Genomic DNA, 19,425 nt, shown 5'->3' on the forward strand with positions numbered 1-19,425 from the left:
TTGAGACGGTAGAATCAGAGAATTTGTAAACTTTCATTTTGAAAAATGGATCAAAACAATCAAAACAATCAAAATAGTTGGCGATTAATTTAATATTTAGTTGGCAATTGATTAATCGATTAATTGTTGCAGCTTTAATTGCTACTCTGAATACTTCTTCCACCACTGGTAATAAGCAGGGTATCACAATAGTTTCCTATATATTTCTGTAAGCAATGTTATTTCTGTGATATGTGTGCTCTTTACCATTAAAATGCTTGCAGCAACAAGCAGGAGAATTATGACTTATGTACATAATAAAAGTAGGCACAACTGTCCCTCAGCAACCATCCATTAGCCTTATTTTTTCTCCACCCGTATTCCGTGAAGACCCGCCCTACTCTGCCTCTGATTGGCTAGTACTCGTTGCCTTCCTTGGTTGGATTGGTTAGATTTAGGTATGAGACGGGGTAAGGGTAAGAATATTATAATCAGAGCCAATCAGAGGCAGAGTAGGGGCGGGTCTTTGCAGAATGCGGGTGGAAAAAAAATAACGCCTTCCGTTACAGGCGGCAGAAGCCACACCCCCTGTGCTACGTCATAGGGGGAGTGAGTTACAATACATTTATATGACCGAGGAAACCTCTGCTTTCTGTCCGCGGGAGCACAGATCTGTACGGGAACGAAGACAGGAATCGACCGGTGAACGAAGTGACTGGCTGTCGGAGTCCCTCCATAGACAGAGAGCTTTGTAAATGGGGAAAGAGAAGAATAATTGCTGAACATTTTTCGGGTTTTCACCGCACAGACAAACCGGCTCGTGGAAAATATATCAACTGAAAAGTTTACGTCTCTTTTTGCAACATCTGGCGCTCTCCTGGGTTTCTTTAACTAGCTGAGGGCAAGAGAAGCAAAAATACTTGACAATCGTTCACTCCAACTTCACAACAGTAAGGTGAGTTTAATACATCACTACAGTTACCTTTAGTCAGGTGTGAATAAACCAACATGCTTCTTACTGCTAAGTTTTTCCTCACTTCGTATAATGTAGTAATAAAGCCTTTATCTTTAAAAAAGCACAAGTTTCCATAACGTTAGCTACACATAAATATGAATAAAGTTACATGTCACGACGAATTTGTACTTTCGGTTAACTAATTAGTTAGAAAAAAAATCTCAAGTTGTTTTTCCTTTTTTAAAAAGAACAGTTTTTGGTGATAACGATACGGTTTATGATATTTTGTCATGGTTTCGCATATCTTATATATATTTTAAGCTAGGCTACAGTAATAATACTACGCCGCTGATTGAGTCCACATGGTCATCCGCTCCTAAATTTACACGACATTTTCCTGAAATTACAGTAATAATAATATTGACAATAGTTTTGATTTATAGTGATAGCAGCAGGAGGAGGAGAATGAGATTCAATTAAATTATAGTGAAATAAGTTATCTCTACGGTTGCTCTTCTCATCTTATCAAACATGTGACTGCAGATTTGCAAGCTTGTTGACAACCCCTGTTCATATCTGAGATTTGAATACATTTTGCTGTGTCTGCAGCCTGCTTTTCATGGGTCTACAGCACTGAAAGCACATCTTTCTAATTAGTGCAAATGTATTAGGCTTCTACTCGTGCCCTTGGTGTTAATTAAAAAGAGCCGTTTTAATGAAACAGCATGTCTCTCTCAAGAGAAGGAAACTGAATCTGCCTCAGTGACCGTTAGACTCTGTACTGCTGGACACAGTGGTGCCTCTACTTTCTAGCTTTCCTCTGACTTGTATGAGTTGATTCCTGTATAATACCTCATATCAGCAGTGTGTGTGTGTTGGGTTGGGTGGGGAATTCATGATTTAATTAGTGTATGGAAAGAAGGAAACGTGTAAATGCAATGGACTCAGTCCACAGTCTTCCACAGCTCTACATATAATTGGCTGTAAATTAGCTCATAAATTGACACTAAATTATGCCTAAAATTCCAGCCCAAATGTTAGGGAAACAAAGTGGGCCAGTGTCTGGTGGGAAGATTTATCGGTCCAGCAAATTACCAAAAGAAAACAGTTCTAAGCATGCTTTTATTATACCTCTGCGTCCATCCAAAGACACCAACCAGTTGTAGTTAAAAAACAGTAAAAAATGAATGCCAATGTGTTGCAATTTCCCACAGCCCAAGAGGAAATCTTCATATTGCTTGTATTGTGCGACCAACAGTCCAAACCATGAGGATGTTTAATTTACAATGATACAAAACAGAGAAGAGCAACAAATCATCACATTTGAGAAGCTGGAACCACAGAATGTTTGCTTGATAAATAGCTTTAATCGCTTGTAAAAATGTTGCAGTTGCAGTTTCTGTCAACTTAATCAGCAAATCTTTTTCAGCCCTAATCCTTATATTTGTATAAAACTCTATTTTCTATTTCAAGTCACTGACCAATCATCATCCTTGAAAACACATATAAACCCCTACATGCTCAAATGGTCAAAGATACTATCATTATTTAGTCTTATCATTATTTACTCAATTGCACAGCATCATTCATACTTGATACAACCTCTAATCCTACACAGCTGCCTTTGCCCAGATGCAACCTTCTTAATGGAAACAGATGACATCTTATGCTGTTAAACCCTTCCCTTTTATACTAATTAAGATACTCTTGTTGTCCAAGAATACAGAGTGTTTCCTGTATGAGAGCTTACAGTAAGAGAGACGTCAGTCAGCTCCATTCAGGGTGGGGAAAATGAGCCATTATTGGCCCTGTCAAGCTGAAATTGCATGCAGTTCATCAGTCTGTGGAGACTGCAGTGTAACTGTGTTTCTCTTCATTAGCTCCTGCTTTCATGGACGGCTTCATCAATCAGTTTATTACCAGGGCAGACCACAAGTAGTTGTTCATTCGCCAGCCTTTGTTTTGGACAGGGAGGATCATCTTATAAAGATAGAACAAACTTTGTTAGTTTCCCAAAATATGATGAAGTAGTAAATAAGAGAAGTGAGCGGTGCACAGACCACACTAACAGGTGAGCTATATATGGCATGATAACTTTTCAGTGTTTGTGAGAAACAGAGGGGGGAAAAAAAGTTTTTCATTATTGTTGTTTGTCATTATAGTCCACAGGAAGTCTTGCCTCTTTTAGTGTAAACATATACACACTGTGGAGTAGAGCAGGGCAGCGTGACAGTAAAGCAAACATTTGGGAGGATGGCGGATTCATGCGTGTGTGGAGAAAGAACATGAAACAAGTGGAAATTTACTGCAGCTAAAGATGACCTAATGGCGTAGACTGCATTGAGTTTGACAATATGACTGATGTGCCCACAAGTGACAGATTCATCCCTAAAGGTCTCAATGTGCTTCAAAACACACTCAGTGTTCCACACTCAAAGGCAGGACGACAAGCCTGCCATCATAGAGAGGAGAGAAACGTGATGAATCATACAAATGGTGGTAACAGTGTCACCAAAAGTGACTGAAGTGTAAGAAAGAAAACAGAGAGCTTGGGAGAAAAGTTCAAACCCCGCATACTTTCTGACATCCACACACTTGGCCAATAAGTGCACAAAGTGGGCGAGATTGTTAGATTGTCTGTTTGGAAAGTTGCAAAACTGTTGGACACAGTCGCCCCAATGTCTGCTGCTGTTAAACAATCCAACAAGAAGCTTTACGGTCCTCTCATGACATTGGAGTAAATAATTAGTGTATGATTAAAGACAGCAGTCAGTGTTATCATCAAAAAGTATCAAAAGTACTCATTATACAGAATGACCCTCTTCATACTAGTATATTAGTTTGTATGTTGTATTATTACTCATGCAGTAATGTGTAAGCAGCATTTCAAAGATTGACAAAGTGGTTGATGCAGATTTAATTATAAACACTCCGTACAGTGTTGGGTAGTTTAATCTGGTACAGTGCATCAATAAAAAGAAAACTATTTGACTCTGAAATGTAGAGAAGTAAAGGTATAAAGTGATGAATGATTAATAGAACTTTTTATTCAAAAATATGTGAGATGTGTAAAGAAAACAGCAATATTTCATAAGAGGGGCAGCTGATGTACTAACTACAAGGTTTTTATAAATATATTTTTTATGCTTTTATTTTAGCAACAGTCGAGAGGTAACAGGAAATGAGGGGATGGGGAACAACATGCAATAAAGGTTCACTGCAGGTGTTGTGATTAAGTTTCATGTGTGTGAACCAGTAGGCTACCAGCGTGCGCTGCTTACAGAAGATGAATAAATGCAGGATTTGCATTTTGATCAGATCAGAAGTTCAGAACTGTATCAGAGAGCCGTTTGGCAGGTCTTGAAACTTCTTGAACTAACGCAGGTGTTGGCCAGGAATGTTCAACTTGGACGACGGGTTAGGAAATGTTTGAGATTTTACTGTTACTGAAGTCGTGTTTACGTTTAAAAGATTGAAGATTCATTTACTGAACGTCTTATCCTCTTTGGCCGAACCTTATGCACTTTGTCATGATGTGTTTAGGCATGGGGCAGTCTGCCTGGTTCCACCAGCGATCAGCTGCAGAATATCCAGAGCAAGTGTTTGTATTCATGTAGACGCTGGTAATAAGTAAACCATATGACAAACTGCAAGGTAGAAGAGGTCGTCACTTTGGTGCCTGAGCTGTTTTATTTGCTCTCACTATTTCACAGGGTGGAAGCTTTTGTATTATGCAGACTCGGCCCGCTAATTGATTTCACGGCTGGTGATGTGCCGCCCAGAGGAATCTGGCACTGAAGACAGGAAATAGAAGGAGGAAAAAACAGCAAGTCCATTGAGACACAGGGTCACATAGACATCCTGTGTTCTCAGTCTGAATCTAGTAAAGTCTTACATTCATGCTACGTTATAAACACTTACATTAATTGCTTAAAATTTTGTTGGCAACGGCAGGTTGAGACTTTAGATCAATTCAGCAACTGGTGCAGTGTTTAACTCCCAATTGCAACAATTAAATGTAATGAATATGCTGGTACTGAGTGTGACTATCTGAGTCCAGCAATCCATCACTGATATATCAAGTCACGTTCTCTTCCATTTCAATCCATCAGGGACGCACCGATCCAGCTGTTTATGTCCTAATTCCGATACCTAAACTCATGTGCTGCTGATGCCAAGTAATCTGTAAACCTCACTGCAGGGAACTTTCTGAGATCATAAGCTAACATGACACTGAGTTTGTATTGTTGTGATGCATCAGCCTCAGTTAAATGTTTACCATATCCTCCTGACCTGGGTTAGACATCAACTTGACCAAAGAACTAAACTGTATTTAAAGTGGTTCAGTGACGTCTGGCTCGCACTTAATCCACTTAATACACTCAGTATCAGTACAGATACTGATTCAGTAGATTGGATCAGTGTATGTCTAATCATTAGTTGTTGGAAGTAGTTATGTTACTTGTAATGTTCTTTCATATCTTCCTATAAAATGATCAATGTTGTTTTTTAATGGATACACAGATTTGACTAAGTGTCACTGAATCAACTGGTGGTTCCCAACTTGAAGCACATTGGGTTCACACTTCTACTCCCAACAGGGTGACAAGGTTGTCCCATTTTAAAAGGTCATTCAAATACAGTCAAAAAGTTCTGCTATTTTGCATGAATTTTGGGGGACATGATTATCCTTTGTGGCCCTCAATTTTCCAAAATGCTCTGGTCAGTAGTTTATGGTGTCTTCACATAGTTAGTGTCGACTCATGTAATTGGAAAATTCATGTCTGAAGTGGATTTCATAGGCGTTTGCATAGTGGACATGACCTGTGTGCACATGAAAACAGATTTTTCAGACTGATGCTGATAGATTTTTTTGGAGTTTTAAAAAATCTGATAATATATTGGCTGTCAGTAAAATGTAAATTATCAATTAAATTATTTTTTTAAAGAATTTTACAGTTGAAATACTTGTCAGTTATCTCTGTGGACAAACTTAAAATACAGACAGTGTTTCTAAATAACCTTAAACTTAATTAGGTGTGTCTGTACTCCAGTTTCTTGTCACTGATTAGCCGACACATACACCAATATTGGCCTGGCTGATTTATCTGTCTGGCTCTAACATTAGTATCTTGTTATGATTGAGTTTTTGGGGTGTCCTGTTTTATGTTTTAAGGCTGGAGTGCTCTGATAAAAAAAACAACAAAAAAACAGCACACCATGGTATATTTATAGTCAGGAAAACAAAAAATATGATGATAAATGGATTATCTGTCAGGTGAAATAAAAGTGAAAGTCTGACTTCAGTATCGCAGCGGGTTAATTTTACTGTCGTTCCAATCTTCCATTACTGATGATCAGATGACAGAAGCAAATGGAGCATAGCAGTAAATGATCTAAACTGGGTTCACTTCTAACAGCTGAGGCAATTCAGTCGCTACAAAAAGGACACTGAGTTATTGGGATGTCAAAAAATTCAAAGGCACACATGGATCTTGACAATGTTCTGCAAAAGTTGGACACATTTCAACGATTAAAAGATTCATTCATTTATTAAAGACCCACTGAGGTCAGGAAAGACAAAAACAGTGGAGACATGTAGCACTACATCATACTAGGAATAATAATAAAGAAAAAGATTCACTATCAGAAAGCTGGATACTATGTAAAGGAATAACTAGATCTCTGTGGTGTTGTATATAAGCACTGTAAAAGTTGGAAAGGGCACCATAAAGTTATTTGCAGCCTCTAAAAAGAGAATTGAAGGCTAATGAGGATTAAAGTGGTCAAATTTTAAAGTTTTACTTATGAATTAAATGAATGGGCTTTCAAAAGAGCGGCTCATTCATGAATAAGCCGTCACTAATAGGAAGGTTTGGTCCCAGTGCATGAGGCTGTTTTGTGGTTTTGAATGTAGCCTTGGGCTTCTTAACATGGTGTTCCTCTGGCTGATTAGAGCCAGGTGTCTACTCTAGAAAATGAGGGTATTGAGGGCAGCCTGCTCCACTGCAGAGGACCAGCTGCTGCAAACTCAAATAATCTTGTGGGAAGGGTAGTTGTAAAGCTAAACATGCCCTTGCTGAAATTAGACGCTCTAGAGGACAAACTGTGCTGCTGTTGCTCATTTGGAAAATGAAATCTAGCCCTGCAATTATTTTATGTTGTTGTTGGCGCTAATTATAAATCATGGAAGCGGCTGAAGAGGCAGTGTTGCTGACTCATTGCTGAGTAGCACACACTGCTATGGCTGTAGTGTGATTCAAAGCAATATTATTCCCAGCTGTGCATGAAATCAGTTCAGTTTTGTAATGGAAAAATGAGAACAGGAGAAATACAGTAGATGTTGTCTGATGGCACATGTGTAACATTTCCACCAATAGCTACAGCGGCTTTACTTCTACTATTTCACTTCCTCTCGGGACATGTTATCATGTTAAAAGATTGTGTGTGGTTTTGTTGGAGCCGGACACGTCTTTGAACTTATTCGGTGTAAAACAGCGACTCTGTTGTACCGCTTGGAACGGATTTACTGAGGATAAACTTTGATTAACTGTTGGATTAAATATAAAGTTCCCTTCTAAAGTGTTTCCTGAAAGAAATCTATTCACATTGAAGTGTTAGCAAAACACATCATATAGTGGAAAAGTAACACACACCGAGGGTTGTAGTGAGGTGCTGATCACTGAAAGTAGACCTGAGAGAAGGAAAAAAGTGTCAGTCTGGCTCCACATGCATTTCTCCTTTATTTAGATGACGTTTCGGCCCTCGGGCCTTCTTCAAGATCAACAATAATAGTAAGACACAGGAACTGGTATGTTATGAAGGCCACACCCTACTTACACATCTGATGGTGATTAGACAATCACATCCATCATTACGGTGAGAATAAATCTCTATATGTGGTATGATAATGGTTTTTGTCATTTTGTTTTAAATGATTTGATTGGCTGTAGGTCATGTCACTGTTTAAGAGTTTCGATTCACTGAAGGCCTCTTGATTGTTTTTTCTCACCCTAATCTAAATCATCTAAATAAATAAATAACTTTTTCCCATTCTCAAGAAAAACATGTCAAACACTCTTTGGTTCCACTTTCTTCAAAGAGAAGATTTACTGCTTTTCTCTGCTTTACATTATCATAGGTCTGCAATAACAATAAGTAACAATAATTATCTGGATATAATTATCCTAAATAGAAATTTAACAAATGTTTGATATAATTTAGCTGAGAGGGAGAGAGAGAAGTCATCGCTAACTGCTAAGCTAAGTAACTAGCAGATCTACACTGGGTCGGCTCGCTACAGCTACCGGGGGCTAGCTAACTACAGCAGCTAACGACTGGGTTTCCATGGTGCAGAGCTGCACTTTGCGTCCAACATGGCATATAAACTACATTTATTACATGTACCATTATCACTAAAGGAGGCAGAGGAACAGCTAAATATAAGACACACCGAGCAAGAGAGAGCAGGAGAGTGAGAGGAAGTGAGAGAAGCCATCGCTAACTGCTAAGCTAAACTGCTAAGGTAGAGTAACTAGCAGATCTGAAAAGCATGTAAACAACTGTGGGATTAGTGAGAAAGTCACTAAAAAAGGAGAGAGCTATGAGTGCTTGAGCAGAACTAGTGTAAGTTTAAATGTACAGCAGGTAATTAGCCTCTGATAGGATGCCACCTATTTAACCGTTTGCACTAAATATTTTCCTGAACATTTCCACTGTCCTGCCTCAATCATCAGTCATTCACCAGCGCTCTTATGTCTCCTCTACCTCTTGCTCTGTCCTCAGGTTGCTATGGTGAACAGCAGGGTGGAAGCGCCCACAGTGGCAGTGATGGGCAGTGGCGGGGGGACAGCGGGCAGGTCGTGTGCAGGATGTGGAGGTCGGATTGCAGACCGCTTCCTGCTCTTCTCTATGGAACAGTACTGGCACACGCGCTGCCTCAAATGCTCCTGCTGCCACGCTCAGCTGGGCGAGTACAGCAGCACCTGCTACAGCAAAGGAGGCATGATCCTCTGCAAGAACGATTACATCAGGTGAGCCCAGCTGATGGACTGATCAGATGGCACTGACGACTAGAGCACAATCTGCCTCAACATGAGACATATATAAGAGAATACACTCTCTCATGACGGAGGCACATCAAACACATAGTGAAGTTGAGGAACTTTTTTTTCTTGTGAAATCATTTTTTTTTTAGTCGTCTGACAAGGACAAACAGAGCAGGGGAGGAGAGAATCAAAAATGAATGCATCATCGGGAGAGTAAAAGTATGAAGGTCGTGCTAAAAATGCTATAGAGAATACAAATATATTTGTGTGTGAGCTTGTGCCTGTGTTTCGCTCTTTGTAGACAGTGTTCCAGTGTGTTAGTGTCTGTGAGGCGGATTGGTTGTAACACAGATGGGGATTTTGTGGGTGCCCACGTCTCCGGGGCAAACACAGGGCTGGATGTGGAAAGCCACAGCTCAAGGCCTGCTGAGGAGGAAGTGAGACACAGCAGACTTTGTATATCAGGCCAGTAATAATACAGTGGCTTTCAAGACCTCTCTCATGAAATAAATAAAGCTCTTACTGTACACTCAAATTACACTGCGATCTGCAATAAGATACACAGCATAGTCATGCCATGTATTGAATAAATTCCACATTTAGTCCACCAGTGAAATGATGTTTATTCAGGTGCGTATCAAAATGCTTCTGATTAATAATCATGTGGTATTGCAGTGTTCTGTTGTACTTGTGATATACCCAGAAGTTTAGCTTCTCATCCAAACCGAAAATGACCAGGAACAATCAGACATGATAAAAATCTGGCTCTGAAAGGACCCTGAGGAAATTCTCAGGAAAGCCAAAAACGCTATAGTCCAGAAAAACTGGTTGGACCTCAGTGTGCACTGGATGTGGTTGCCATGTGTTCTGGCTCCGTCATGGCTGTTGAAGACCATCAGTTTCCAGTGTAGGCAGTGTGTTAATGTCCTACTGATACATAAGTGGAGCATCTCTCAAATGACCCTTTTCTCCTGTCTGCCATCTTTCCCCACTCATGTCCACCGGATATAACTCAGTTTGAGTGTCCTGGAATCATTTCATAAGCAGAGTGTTTTTAAGCAGTTTGTTCTTCCGCACACACATTTCCAATGTTCAGCCAGAAAGCCAAGCAAATTTTTTACTTCACGTCATTTGCCCCAAACAGTGTTAGCTATAAGCTAGCTAGCAACGGACGCACTGACCAGGTCTGTAGGAGTACCTGTGTCTTTGTGTTTGGCTCAGCCGCTGACTGAACTCACAACTCCCCAGAGACTCTTGTCTTTCTGTTATTCCCCTCCAGTCTCTCAAGTTTTTCCTTTCATCTCTGTATGTTTATGAAGCAGATTCATTAAGCTCCAGGATATGCGCAAATTTAGCTTAAGTTGACACATTTTCAACTCACGCGGATGCATCTTCATCTTCATGTCAATCCGATGTTTTTCCATTGATTTTGTATGCAATCGCGCTGCCACAGTCTGACCAGTTTTTTTTTTTTTGTTTTGTCTTACATGCATATGAAAAACACATTTGCAGCTCATTTACGATTGAATAGACACGAAAATAATGTTTAACGATGCATTTCATCTCTTACTCACTTTGTCTCTTCATAGATATAGAAATATTTCTGATGTCTGAAGCAGGAGACGGGATGCTACAACAGTTTTACTTCTGCTAATACACATTTGGGGTATAAAGATACAAAATAAGAACTGCATGCAGCTGCAGAGTATCTGTTACCACAGTGATCATAAATGAGCTGCAAACAGGTTTTCAATATGCTGAAAAACACAAAAACTGTCAGCACAACTCTACACAATACTGGAACTGTGTATGCTGAAGAGCGTACAGAGGCTTCACTTCTGATGATCAATGATTAAGGTCTTGTAATTATTACTTTATGCAGCCTCAAACCAGCAGAGGAAAACATCTCATTTAAATGAACTGAAGCTAAACGGATGCATGCAGAACTTCCAAAGGGCAGTTCACTTAAGCATTACAGCAGCCCAGGGTTTCTCACTTAGCATTGATTTATTCATTTATATGGCAGTATTGCAAATACAGAGCTCATAAATGTGTATAGAAAGGCCTATAGTGAGCTATGTAGCAGGGTTATAGTCGGTGTTACCCGCTGGTGAGCCTGTCCTCAGTATGTAAGGTGAAGATCAAAAGATCTAACGTTAAAGATCAAAGTAAGCACTCTACAGATATTGAGTGTCATCAACGTATATCTTATCTTGTAAAATGTCTGGTGTAACCAGTTTCAGCGGTGTTGTTAAGAGTTTATTAAGTGGTGGAAAAATTACCTCACCGTGGCATCCCTGCTTAGTAGCCAGCACGGCTGCCTCCTGGACAAAATCAAAGTTACAGGCACAGCCTCTGACATGCTGAAAACACAACACTCGTTTATTATCCGAGCGTTCTTTGGACCTGACAGACTGATAGAGACGATCAATCAAATTTTGCACAGACACTCATAGGAAAATAGGTGGGAACACCATCCTGAACTGAGGTGAACTACGAAGTGCTGCCCTAAGGCCTGGTTCTTGTCAGGTCTTCAGGTTGTCACCCTTCATGCCAGTAAAGCAGGATGAGATGTAACTGAGCCCGGGGAGGTGTGTGTGCGTGTGTGTGTGTGTGGGTTAATTAAGGAGAACAGGGATCCTCTCAGGCGTACTCATTAAATGACTGTTTGGATTAAGATAAAAAATTCATTACTCAGTGCAGTCATTGAAAGAGAGAGAGAGAGAGAGAGAGAGAGAAAGAGTGAGAGAGTACCCAAACTGGTCAAGTAAGTGTCACAGTGCATCAGTTTCACAAGAGGTTGTAATGATGACTTCAACCTGCTGCAGGTCAGGTGCTGACATGTTTCCAGCCCTGATAGAGAAGGACTGACTGCTGCCATGTGCTGCTATATTCAAACAACGCATAGCAGACTGCTTGTGTTCTGACTTTTTTTTTTTGTCAGCATTTGTTAAACTAAACTCTCCATACTGTATGATGCACCGGACAAAACATCAGGAAATAAGCAACAACATTAATGACTTAAAAATTAACAGAGTTTATTTTGACTTTCATCACCAAAATCCAGATGCCAGAACGGTCGGAGCGTTTTCATGATAGATGCAAATGAAATGAGGACCATGTAAATAATACACATGACTTCAAGGTGCCACACAACAACAAATCCTTTGTGGCTGAGGTTGCTATGGCAACACATGAACCATGGCTTACAGCGGTGAAATTAAAATCCCACAGAAATGATGAGCTTTTGGAACAACACATAATACAAAAGAAAAGCTTTGCAACTTTCAACCCAACAAGAAACCAATGCCAAGTTAGTTTATGCTGAAGGCTCAATGCTGTTTACATTACAAACTCATCTACCAGGAACATGTGCTTGAGCGGTCAGTGTTGCAGGAAAACTGAGCCAGGTTCAACTTTTTGCCAGACAACCCTGCATTTCTTTTTGTAGTGGGCCCATTGAAATGAATGTGGGAGCTGTGTTCTTTCATGCAATGATGATGTCTGCCCTAACCCTAACCCTAACCCTAACCCTAACCCTTACCCTTAACCCTGACCCTGACCCTGACCCTGACCCTAACCCATCACCACAAAGTGCACACCAAGCAAAGAGTGTTACAATGTTTGGTTTGGTTTGTTTTATTCAAAGCATGAAGTAGTGTTTAAAATAAAACCCCACTGTGGGTCAAACTTTAAAAAAAACTTGACCTTGGTGTCCCTCATAGTAGTATAAAAAGACAGTGAACCCCTCCCCCAAACAGCAGTTTTCCAATCATAGCTTAGGAACTGTAACTAAACACAGCACTCCAATCAAGCTTTGGATTTCTCCACATGTTGAAGTGGTGTGCATGGGGCTGCAGTAACAGCAACACTTGTCATCTAGAGTTTGGGAGATGGTGCCTTTAGTCTTCTCTAGTCTAGTCCCTTAGTCTTTCTTTTGGTTAGGTTACCTGCAAGGGGACAGACACCAGAAGAACTCAGCCTCTCCACCTGTACAGCTACTAAACACTCACTATCAGGAAACTGAGCTCTCTTTCATCAGCTGAGCACAAAATGACTTGATTCTGAAACCAGTCTGGCTTTGTGCCAAAGCAGATAATCAAATTTAGAGAACTGATCAGCCAGGGGCAGATTCCACCAATATATGTCTAGCTTAAATTAGAAGCTCCTCTTACAAAAACTGAGCATTTACAGAGTGAGACGTGTACTCAGTTATTGCAGCAAGAAATGCTGAAGGTATAGGCCGCTGGACTAAGAAGAAAACGTTGTAGATTTATATCTTTAATTGGATAACATTATACTGTATACATGAATTAACATAATGAATTAATGCCAGAGGAGCACGTTATGTCTACTCCACATAAAGCAAACACAAAAACACATCTGAGAAATTCTATCCAGAGATGTTAAAAAAATCTCCTCTGGCTTTTTATCATATGGCCTTCTTTTTTATGTTCTTTTAGCCAATTAGGGACAACACTGTAAAACTCACAACAGGATACATGTTGGGAAGAGCCAGCTCCATTAATCTCATCTTTCAGAGGTCTGAAGAAAATGTTGTCATAAAGATTTGGATAAAAGAAACCTTTGAACTTTCTGAGGGGGCAGTTCAGCAGTTTTAAAGTTCATTGTTAAAGGGATACTCCACCGAAAAACTATTTTGCTTACTCCCTCTTTGCTTGAAAGGTGGCTGTAAAAAGTTTGCTTCTTTACAAAGAGCAACAAACGGCCAGTTTGAGTTACAAGTACACTGTTTCCTTAAGCATCTAAACACTAAATAAATCAGATAGTCATGAAATGATCAGTTCTTTGGCAAATGCGTATAAATGTACCACATTCTGTTCTGTTGTACGTTCAGAAACATCAGAGTTGTTAGTCTATGTTATGTTGATGTTGCTGTTGATGCAGTGGTTGTAAAAAAAGCTCTTATCCATGCTTTTATCTGCAGGCTGTTTGGACACAGTGGAGCCTGCAGTGCTTGTGGACAGTCTATCCCTGCTAGTGAGATGGTGATGCGAGCACAAGGCAACGTTTACCACCTTAAGGTGAGTGTAATTCTGTAATTGTACCACTGCAACATTGATATTACTTCATCATCATGCTGCTGTGAATTAGCTCGTGATAATTACAGATGACACTATTCAATATCAAGTCTGTCTTTTTCCTAGTGTTTCACCTGTGCGACCTGTAGGAACCGCCTGGTCCCCGGCGATCGCTTTCACTACATCAATGGGACAATCTTCTGCGAACATGACCGGCCAGGAGGAGGCCTGCTCAGCGGACACCCAACACCACTGCAGACCAACAGCATGATGTCTGATCAGAAGGTGAGAAGCCATGTGATGTCAGTAGACATTTTTTTATCCACCTTGACCATCCAAAACCACTTAAGAATCATTTAAAACGAGGCAACACTATGCCTTGTTGGATAGTGTGATAGCCTAGTAGCAAATTAGGCTTTTGTAGTTCTCTTCATTATCACAAACACCAAACAATGTAAGAAATATTGTGTGGAAGCATTTTGAATTTGACACCATTGATGGAAAAATCATGGGTAAGTGTAAGGCTGTTTGAATGAAACAACGTTAATTCCACACATCATGTTAGTTTAGGATTAGGCTACATGGGCTGCGTTTGAGTTCATTTAAAGGTGCAGTATGTAGAATTTAGTGGCATCTAGCGGAACGGACTTGGCAGAAATGCAATATAATATTCATAAGTATGTTTTAATAAGTGTATAATCACCTGAAAATAAGAATCATTGTGTTTTTGTTAGCTTATAATGAGCCCTTTATATCTTCATAGGGAGCAGGTCCTATTCCACAGAGCCGGCCATGTTGCACTGGCATGTTTCTACAGTAGCCCAGAACGGACAAAGCAAACATTGGCTCTAGAGCACCTTTCGTGTTTTTCGCAAGTTTTGTGGCCACTGTAGGTTCTCTACACTGTAGGTTCTTACACATTGTACCTTTTAACAAATTAAGTTGTCATGTGTTAAAACTAAATTAAATCTTTTGGTTAGCATTTTCTCTCTACTGTTCTGTTTACTCTCCCCAGGTGTTTTGTTCACCATTGCACACCCTTCGTTCAATAAAAAGTTTTTAAAAAGAGAATATAAAGCTCTCCAGGCTATCAAGCTAGCTAACGTGTTAGCTCGTTAGCTTAATTTGGTTGCTTACGAGACATTAAGTTAACACAGTTTATTGAAAAGACATATTTGGACCATAGACTCCTGTCTTATTACTGTTTTCAAACCATTATTCTTTCGTGATTACGTTTTTGACAGAGGAGGTTAAATAAAACTAAATGGTGCAGCACAGCTAATAAACTACAGTAGCTTTCTTCATTTTGGACTCAAAGGTCAGCACTGTCAATGCGGCTTGCTATTTGCATGTCAGCAAAGTTGAACGTGACATGAAAAATGTGCACAGATTTACTTAAGGTGCTTGAGTGAATCAACTGATCACAGTGATTCCATTGGAATGTATTGGATTTTCTGCAAAATTTTGCCATTTTAAATGCTGGTGTGACAGTGAGGCAGCATATACAATACCAGGACTCTAAAACTGAAGCAGCTAAATGAAATTCAGCCGACATTTATTTTAGCATTTACACCTGTGATCTTGCTAATGTTACATGTGAAAATGTTTTCTGATAGAAGGCCTTTTGATTAAAACTGAGATGGACCACTGAAAAAATATGGCTGAAATGCTCCTGGTTTTAACAGGGGGAGGAACACTGGACCAAGCACTGTTAGAGTTGTAAGGGCTCAGCAGTCATGGGACAAATTTGGTCGTCGCTCTTTGATAAAAACCCACAGTCATTTAATGCAGATATTTCATAATGACAAAGTGTCTTGTTTATTCCCTAGTTAATAACTTCTTTGCACTGTTTACAGGTCTGCTGAGGAAGAGGATGGAAAACCAAATGTGTGCCTTCTCCCCCACCTTCCTCCTCTGTCTCTTCTTTACGCTCCTCCTCAACCTATAAATCTGCCATTGGTTGATCTCCCTCCATTCAGATGGACTGTCACTCCACAATCTGGATTCATTCACTCCTGCTACTGGTTTAGATTTCAACTTGCCACAACAAACTGGCTTTTCTGAGAAAACCGTGAGGAGTGACATGTGAACAAGTCCAATGCTTTGTCGGAGGCATGAGGACGCTGAGGATGGCTGGGATTTCTTTATACAGCAGACGGCTGTCCATTGTGAACTGTGGCAATATCACAGATTAGAGTTGGCATGGCTAATGGGGGGAAAATGGAAGACTGTCATGGAATTATCCCATTCCAGTGATTCCAGTGGAATCACCCATTAGCTTTATCCTGCCGTCCAGTTGCAGTGGTCGCTGAGTAAGGAGGGAACACTAACAGCAATGTGACTCCTTCAGGAGGTGAAAAATATTTCCAAAATAAGAAACCACACATACAACAAGACAACACACACAATACTTTGACAAGTTTTTGGTTTGAGGAAAAAAACGTATGAATCTTCAGAGTTGTGATTCCAGCTGCTTCTTCCACACTCTGAGAGACAACTGAACAAGTAAAAAATCTATATTGATACTTAAAAATGTTTTCTCTGTGTAATTCTCTGTGAACATCTAAGTCTCCAGATTGTTTTGTACCACAGTGGTTTGGGGAAAGTGATAGTCGCCCTCAGTTGCTAACATTCCTACTAAAGACAGAAGCAATTCTGAGCACAGAATTTTTGAACAAAAATGTTATCTTAGGCTTCAATGCAGTAATGAAACCAGTGTACCAGTGTTTTTGCAATTAACTACAAACTGTGCAAATTATTATTATTAGATGTCTGTCAGACAGCCATTGTTAATTCAGTACATTTTAGACCAATATGATCAACTTGCAGAGAACTGGAACTTGCATACAGTATGTAATCCATTTTAATCAATAATTTGATATTATTTTTTGCATCATTACATTTTAAACCAACATTAACACTTTATGCTGGCACGAACAAGCTTGAAGGAAGACACAGTTGGTGTTTTTATGCTTTGGAAAATCATAATCAGTATGTGTATTTCAATGTAAAGTCCACCACTTTGGTCTAGAGTCAAACATGTCAGCAACTATTGGCTGGATTGAATGAAATGAAATTTGATAGATACATTCATGGTTCACAGGATGAATTGTAATAACTTTGGTGGTCCTCTGACTTTTCCTCTAACACCATCGTCAGGCCACAATTTCAATGTGTCCATTACTTTGCAGTACAACCACATACCTGCACAATTAATGACATTCTCATTAGCATGCTAACAAGCTAAACTAAAATGTTAACATGCTAGACATTACCTGCTAAACATTAGCATTTTTAAGGAAAACTACTCACCAAATCATTGCAGAGAACATGGTCACATCACTAAAATAGGTCCAATTTGGGCAACAAACACAAGCAGTCAGACATTCAGACAAGTTGTAAACAAACCTCCAAGTTAGCCAAGGAGGGACTATTTGTGCACTAACATTCAGTTTTACCCCCAAATAAAGTGGTTTAGATAATCTGGAAAAAATGTTGGCTTGTTTACATCCTGTATGACTGCCATCTTTCTTGCCCAGTAGGAACTATTCTCAGCATTGTCACTGTACTCGAGTTCTGAGTACAATCCTGTCATAACTGATATATGAGATGATGTCCAGAGCTATGAAAATAACATCCAAATTTTAAACAAACCCAGTAGTTATACTATAACTTTAAAATTGGGAGCATGTTAGCAAGACAAACACATTCATATTTACATTTACTTCACCATGACTGCTCAGTGTCAAAAACAAAAGCAACTGTATCAAAAGTTACATAACATACGACACATAACTTAACATAAACGTTTTATATAACATAACATCAAGTTTTCTTTATAATGAGCATTACAGCCTCACAGAGCTATTAGCATTGCTTTATGTTGATAGCTAATGTGCTATTACAGGCAAAGCCGCTAGAAGTGGCAGCCATGCCACTCAGAATTGATTAAGTCAGAATTTATTGATTCAAAATATCTGTATGACGAAATGGACAAACTTTTACAGCAATTTTTACAGTGAGGGTTCTACTTTGTATTTCATTCATTAGATTTTTATATTTCCTCAAAGGCCTGTGATCCCAATAACTAAGCTGCTCTGGATTTATAATCAGTGGAGATAGACTCCATGATTCTTGACTTTAGTAGGAACACAACTACAACAGGGCCAAGAAGATCAACGCTCTCCTCTATGTGTATGCCATTTCTTCACACTTAATCATGATATAACTTCTTTTCTTCAGGTGTTAATGCTAGTTCCAGAGATCATGAATACATTTAGGGTTCATACAGTGTTTGTAATTGTGTGTGGAAAGATTATTCAACAAGAGATTTAGCGGCAGTGATGTTTACTGTACACTCTAAATGTTTATTGCAGTAATGGTCAAGTTTTTGAGGTTTAAACTGATCTACTCTGTAGTTTATGAAAGAGTGAAGGATGGGATGACATGTTAAAAGTGCACTAATATCCTGTTGTGTTGTGTGCTACAGTGTATGAATCATCTTTTCTGTGTTGCCTTTTGTTTTTGTTTTTTTCAACCAAGTCAGAGTTTTTATTGCTCTAAACTATGTATGGGAAGAGAATCAGTCCTCTCAGAAGAACTAATAATAATTTAGCCATTCAGCTGTGTGTCTTCTATGTGATGAGCGTGTGATAGTGTGGGGGATGATTTGGTTAAAGCTACAGTGAGTGTGTAGCAAAGAGTTGCAGATATCCACCGCAGACTGAGGAGTAAGTAAGAAACGCTTGCAGTTCTCAGACAAACATGGCTGATTACCCACAGGAATGGGATTTCAAAGGCCTGAGCCGAGGCCATTACAGAAGCAATTAAAGTGGGATGCGCTGGAGGCCTGCATGGGCTTTAGCTCCACTCCAGTGTTGCAGCCTAATGAGGCCTAATCTGGTGAGCTGGTCTAATTAAAAGGGAGGGAGCGCTTTCCTGTGGGCACCAGGCAGGCAGCAGTTTGTGCTCTCCATAGCTGTGTGAGGGGGGGGAAAAGGAAAGTACAAGACAGAATATGCATTGTTTTCAACCACAAAAACTTTCATATTCCTTCATCTTCTGTCTGTTCAAATTAAAAGATTTAAATTGACATTTTTAACATGTTTGCTGGTCTCTGATCTTTCCCAGGTCTCTACTCTGGTTTGTCATGATTGCTTTTTGGCATGAAGCGTGCCTTTAAATGAGCCTTTTTATAAGAACATTTGGCATGGAAACTATAAGATCATCTCTTCCACGCTAATTTAAGGATCACTCCTTCTACATATTGTTTGTGTGGGTTTCTACTGAGCAGAATTAAAGGCTGGAGTGAACCACGCAGGACGGGTAGAGGCACACATGAGTGGCCAGCTGTGACTTTTCAAATTAACGGGCCGGGAGAACTCAGCAGCTCCTCTCTCAG

At 39.7% G+C, this 19,425-nt stretch overlaps 1 protein-coding gene across 1 annotated transcript; it reads left to right on the forward strand.

Annotated features, from left to right (window-relative positions):
* The first annotated feature begins 613 nt into the window (after positions 1–613).
* On the forward strand, positions 614–19,125 carry lmo4a (LIM domain only 4a). Its single transcript, XM_067573975.1, has 5 exons — positions 614–934; positions 8,720–8,967; positions 13,931–14,027; positions 14,151–14,309; positions 15,881–19,125. Exons 2-5 carry the CDS (start codon positions 8,726–8,728, stop codon positions 15,887–15,889), a joined length of 507 nt encoding a protein of 168 aa, XP_067430076.1. The 5' UTR covers positions 614–934; positions 8,720–8,725; the 3' UTR covers positions 15,890–19,125.
* Positions 19,126–19,425: the final 300 nt, after the last annotated feature.

This window comes from Thunnus thynnus, chromosome 19, assembly GCF_963924715.1.
Source record: "Thunnus thynnus chromosome 19, fThuThy2.1, whole genome shotgun sequence".
Classification (NCBI taxonomy): Eukaryota; Metazoa; Chordata; class Actinopteri; order Scombriformes; family Scombridae; genus Thunnus; species Thunnus thynnus.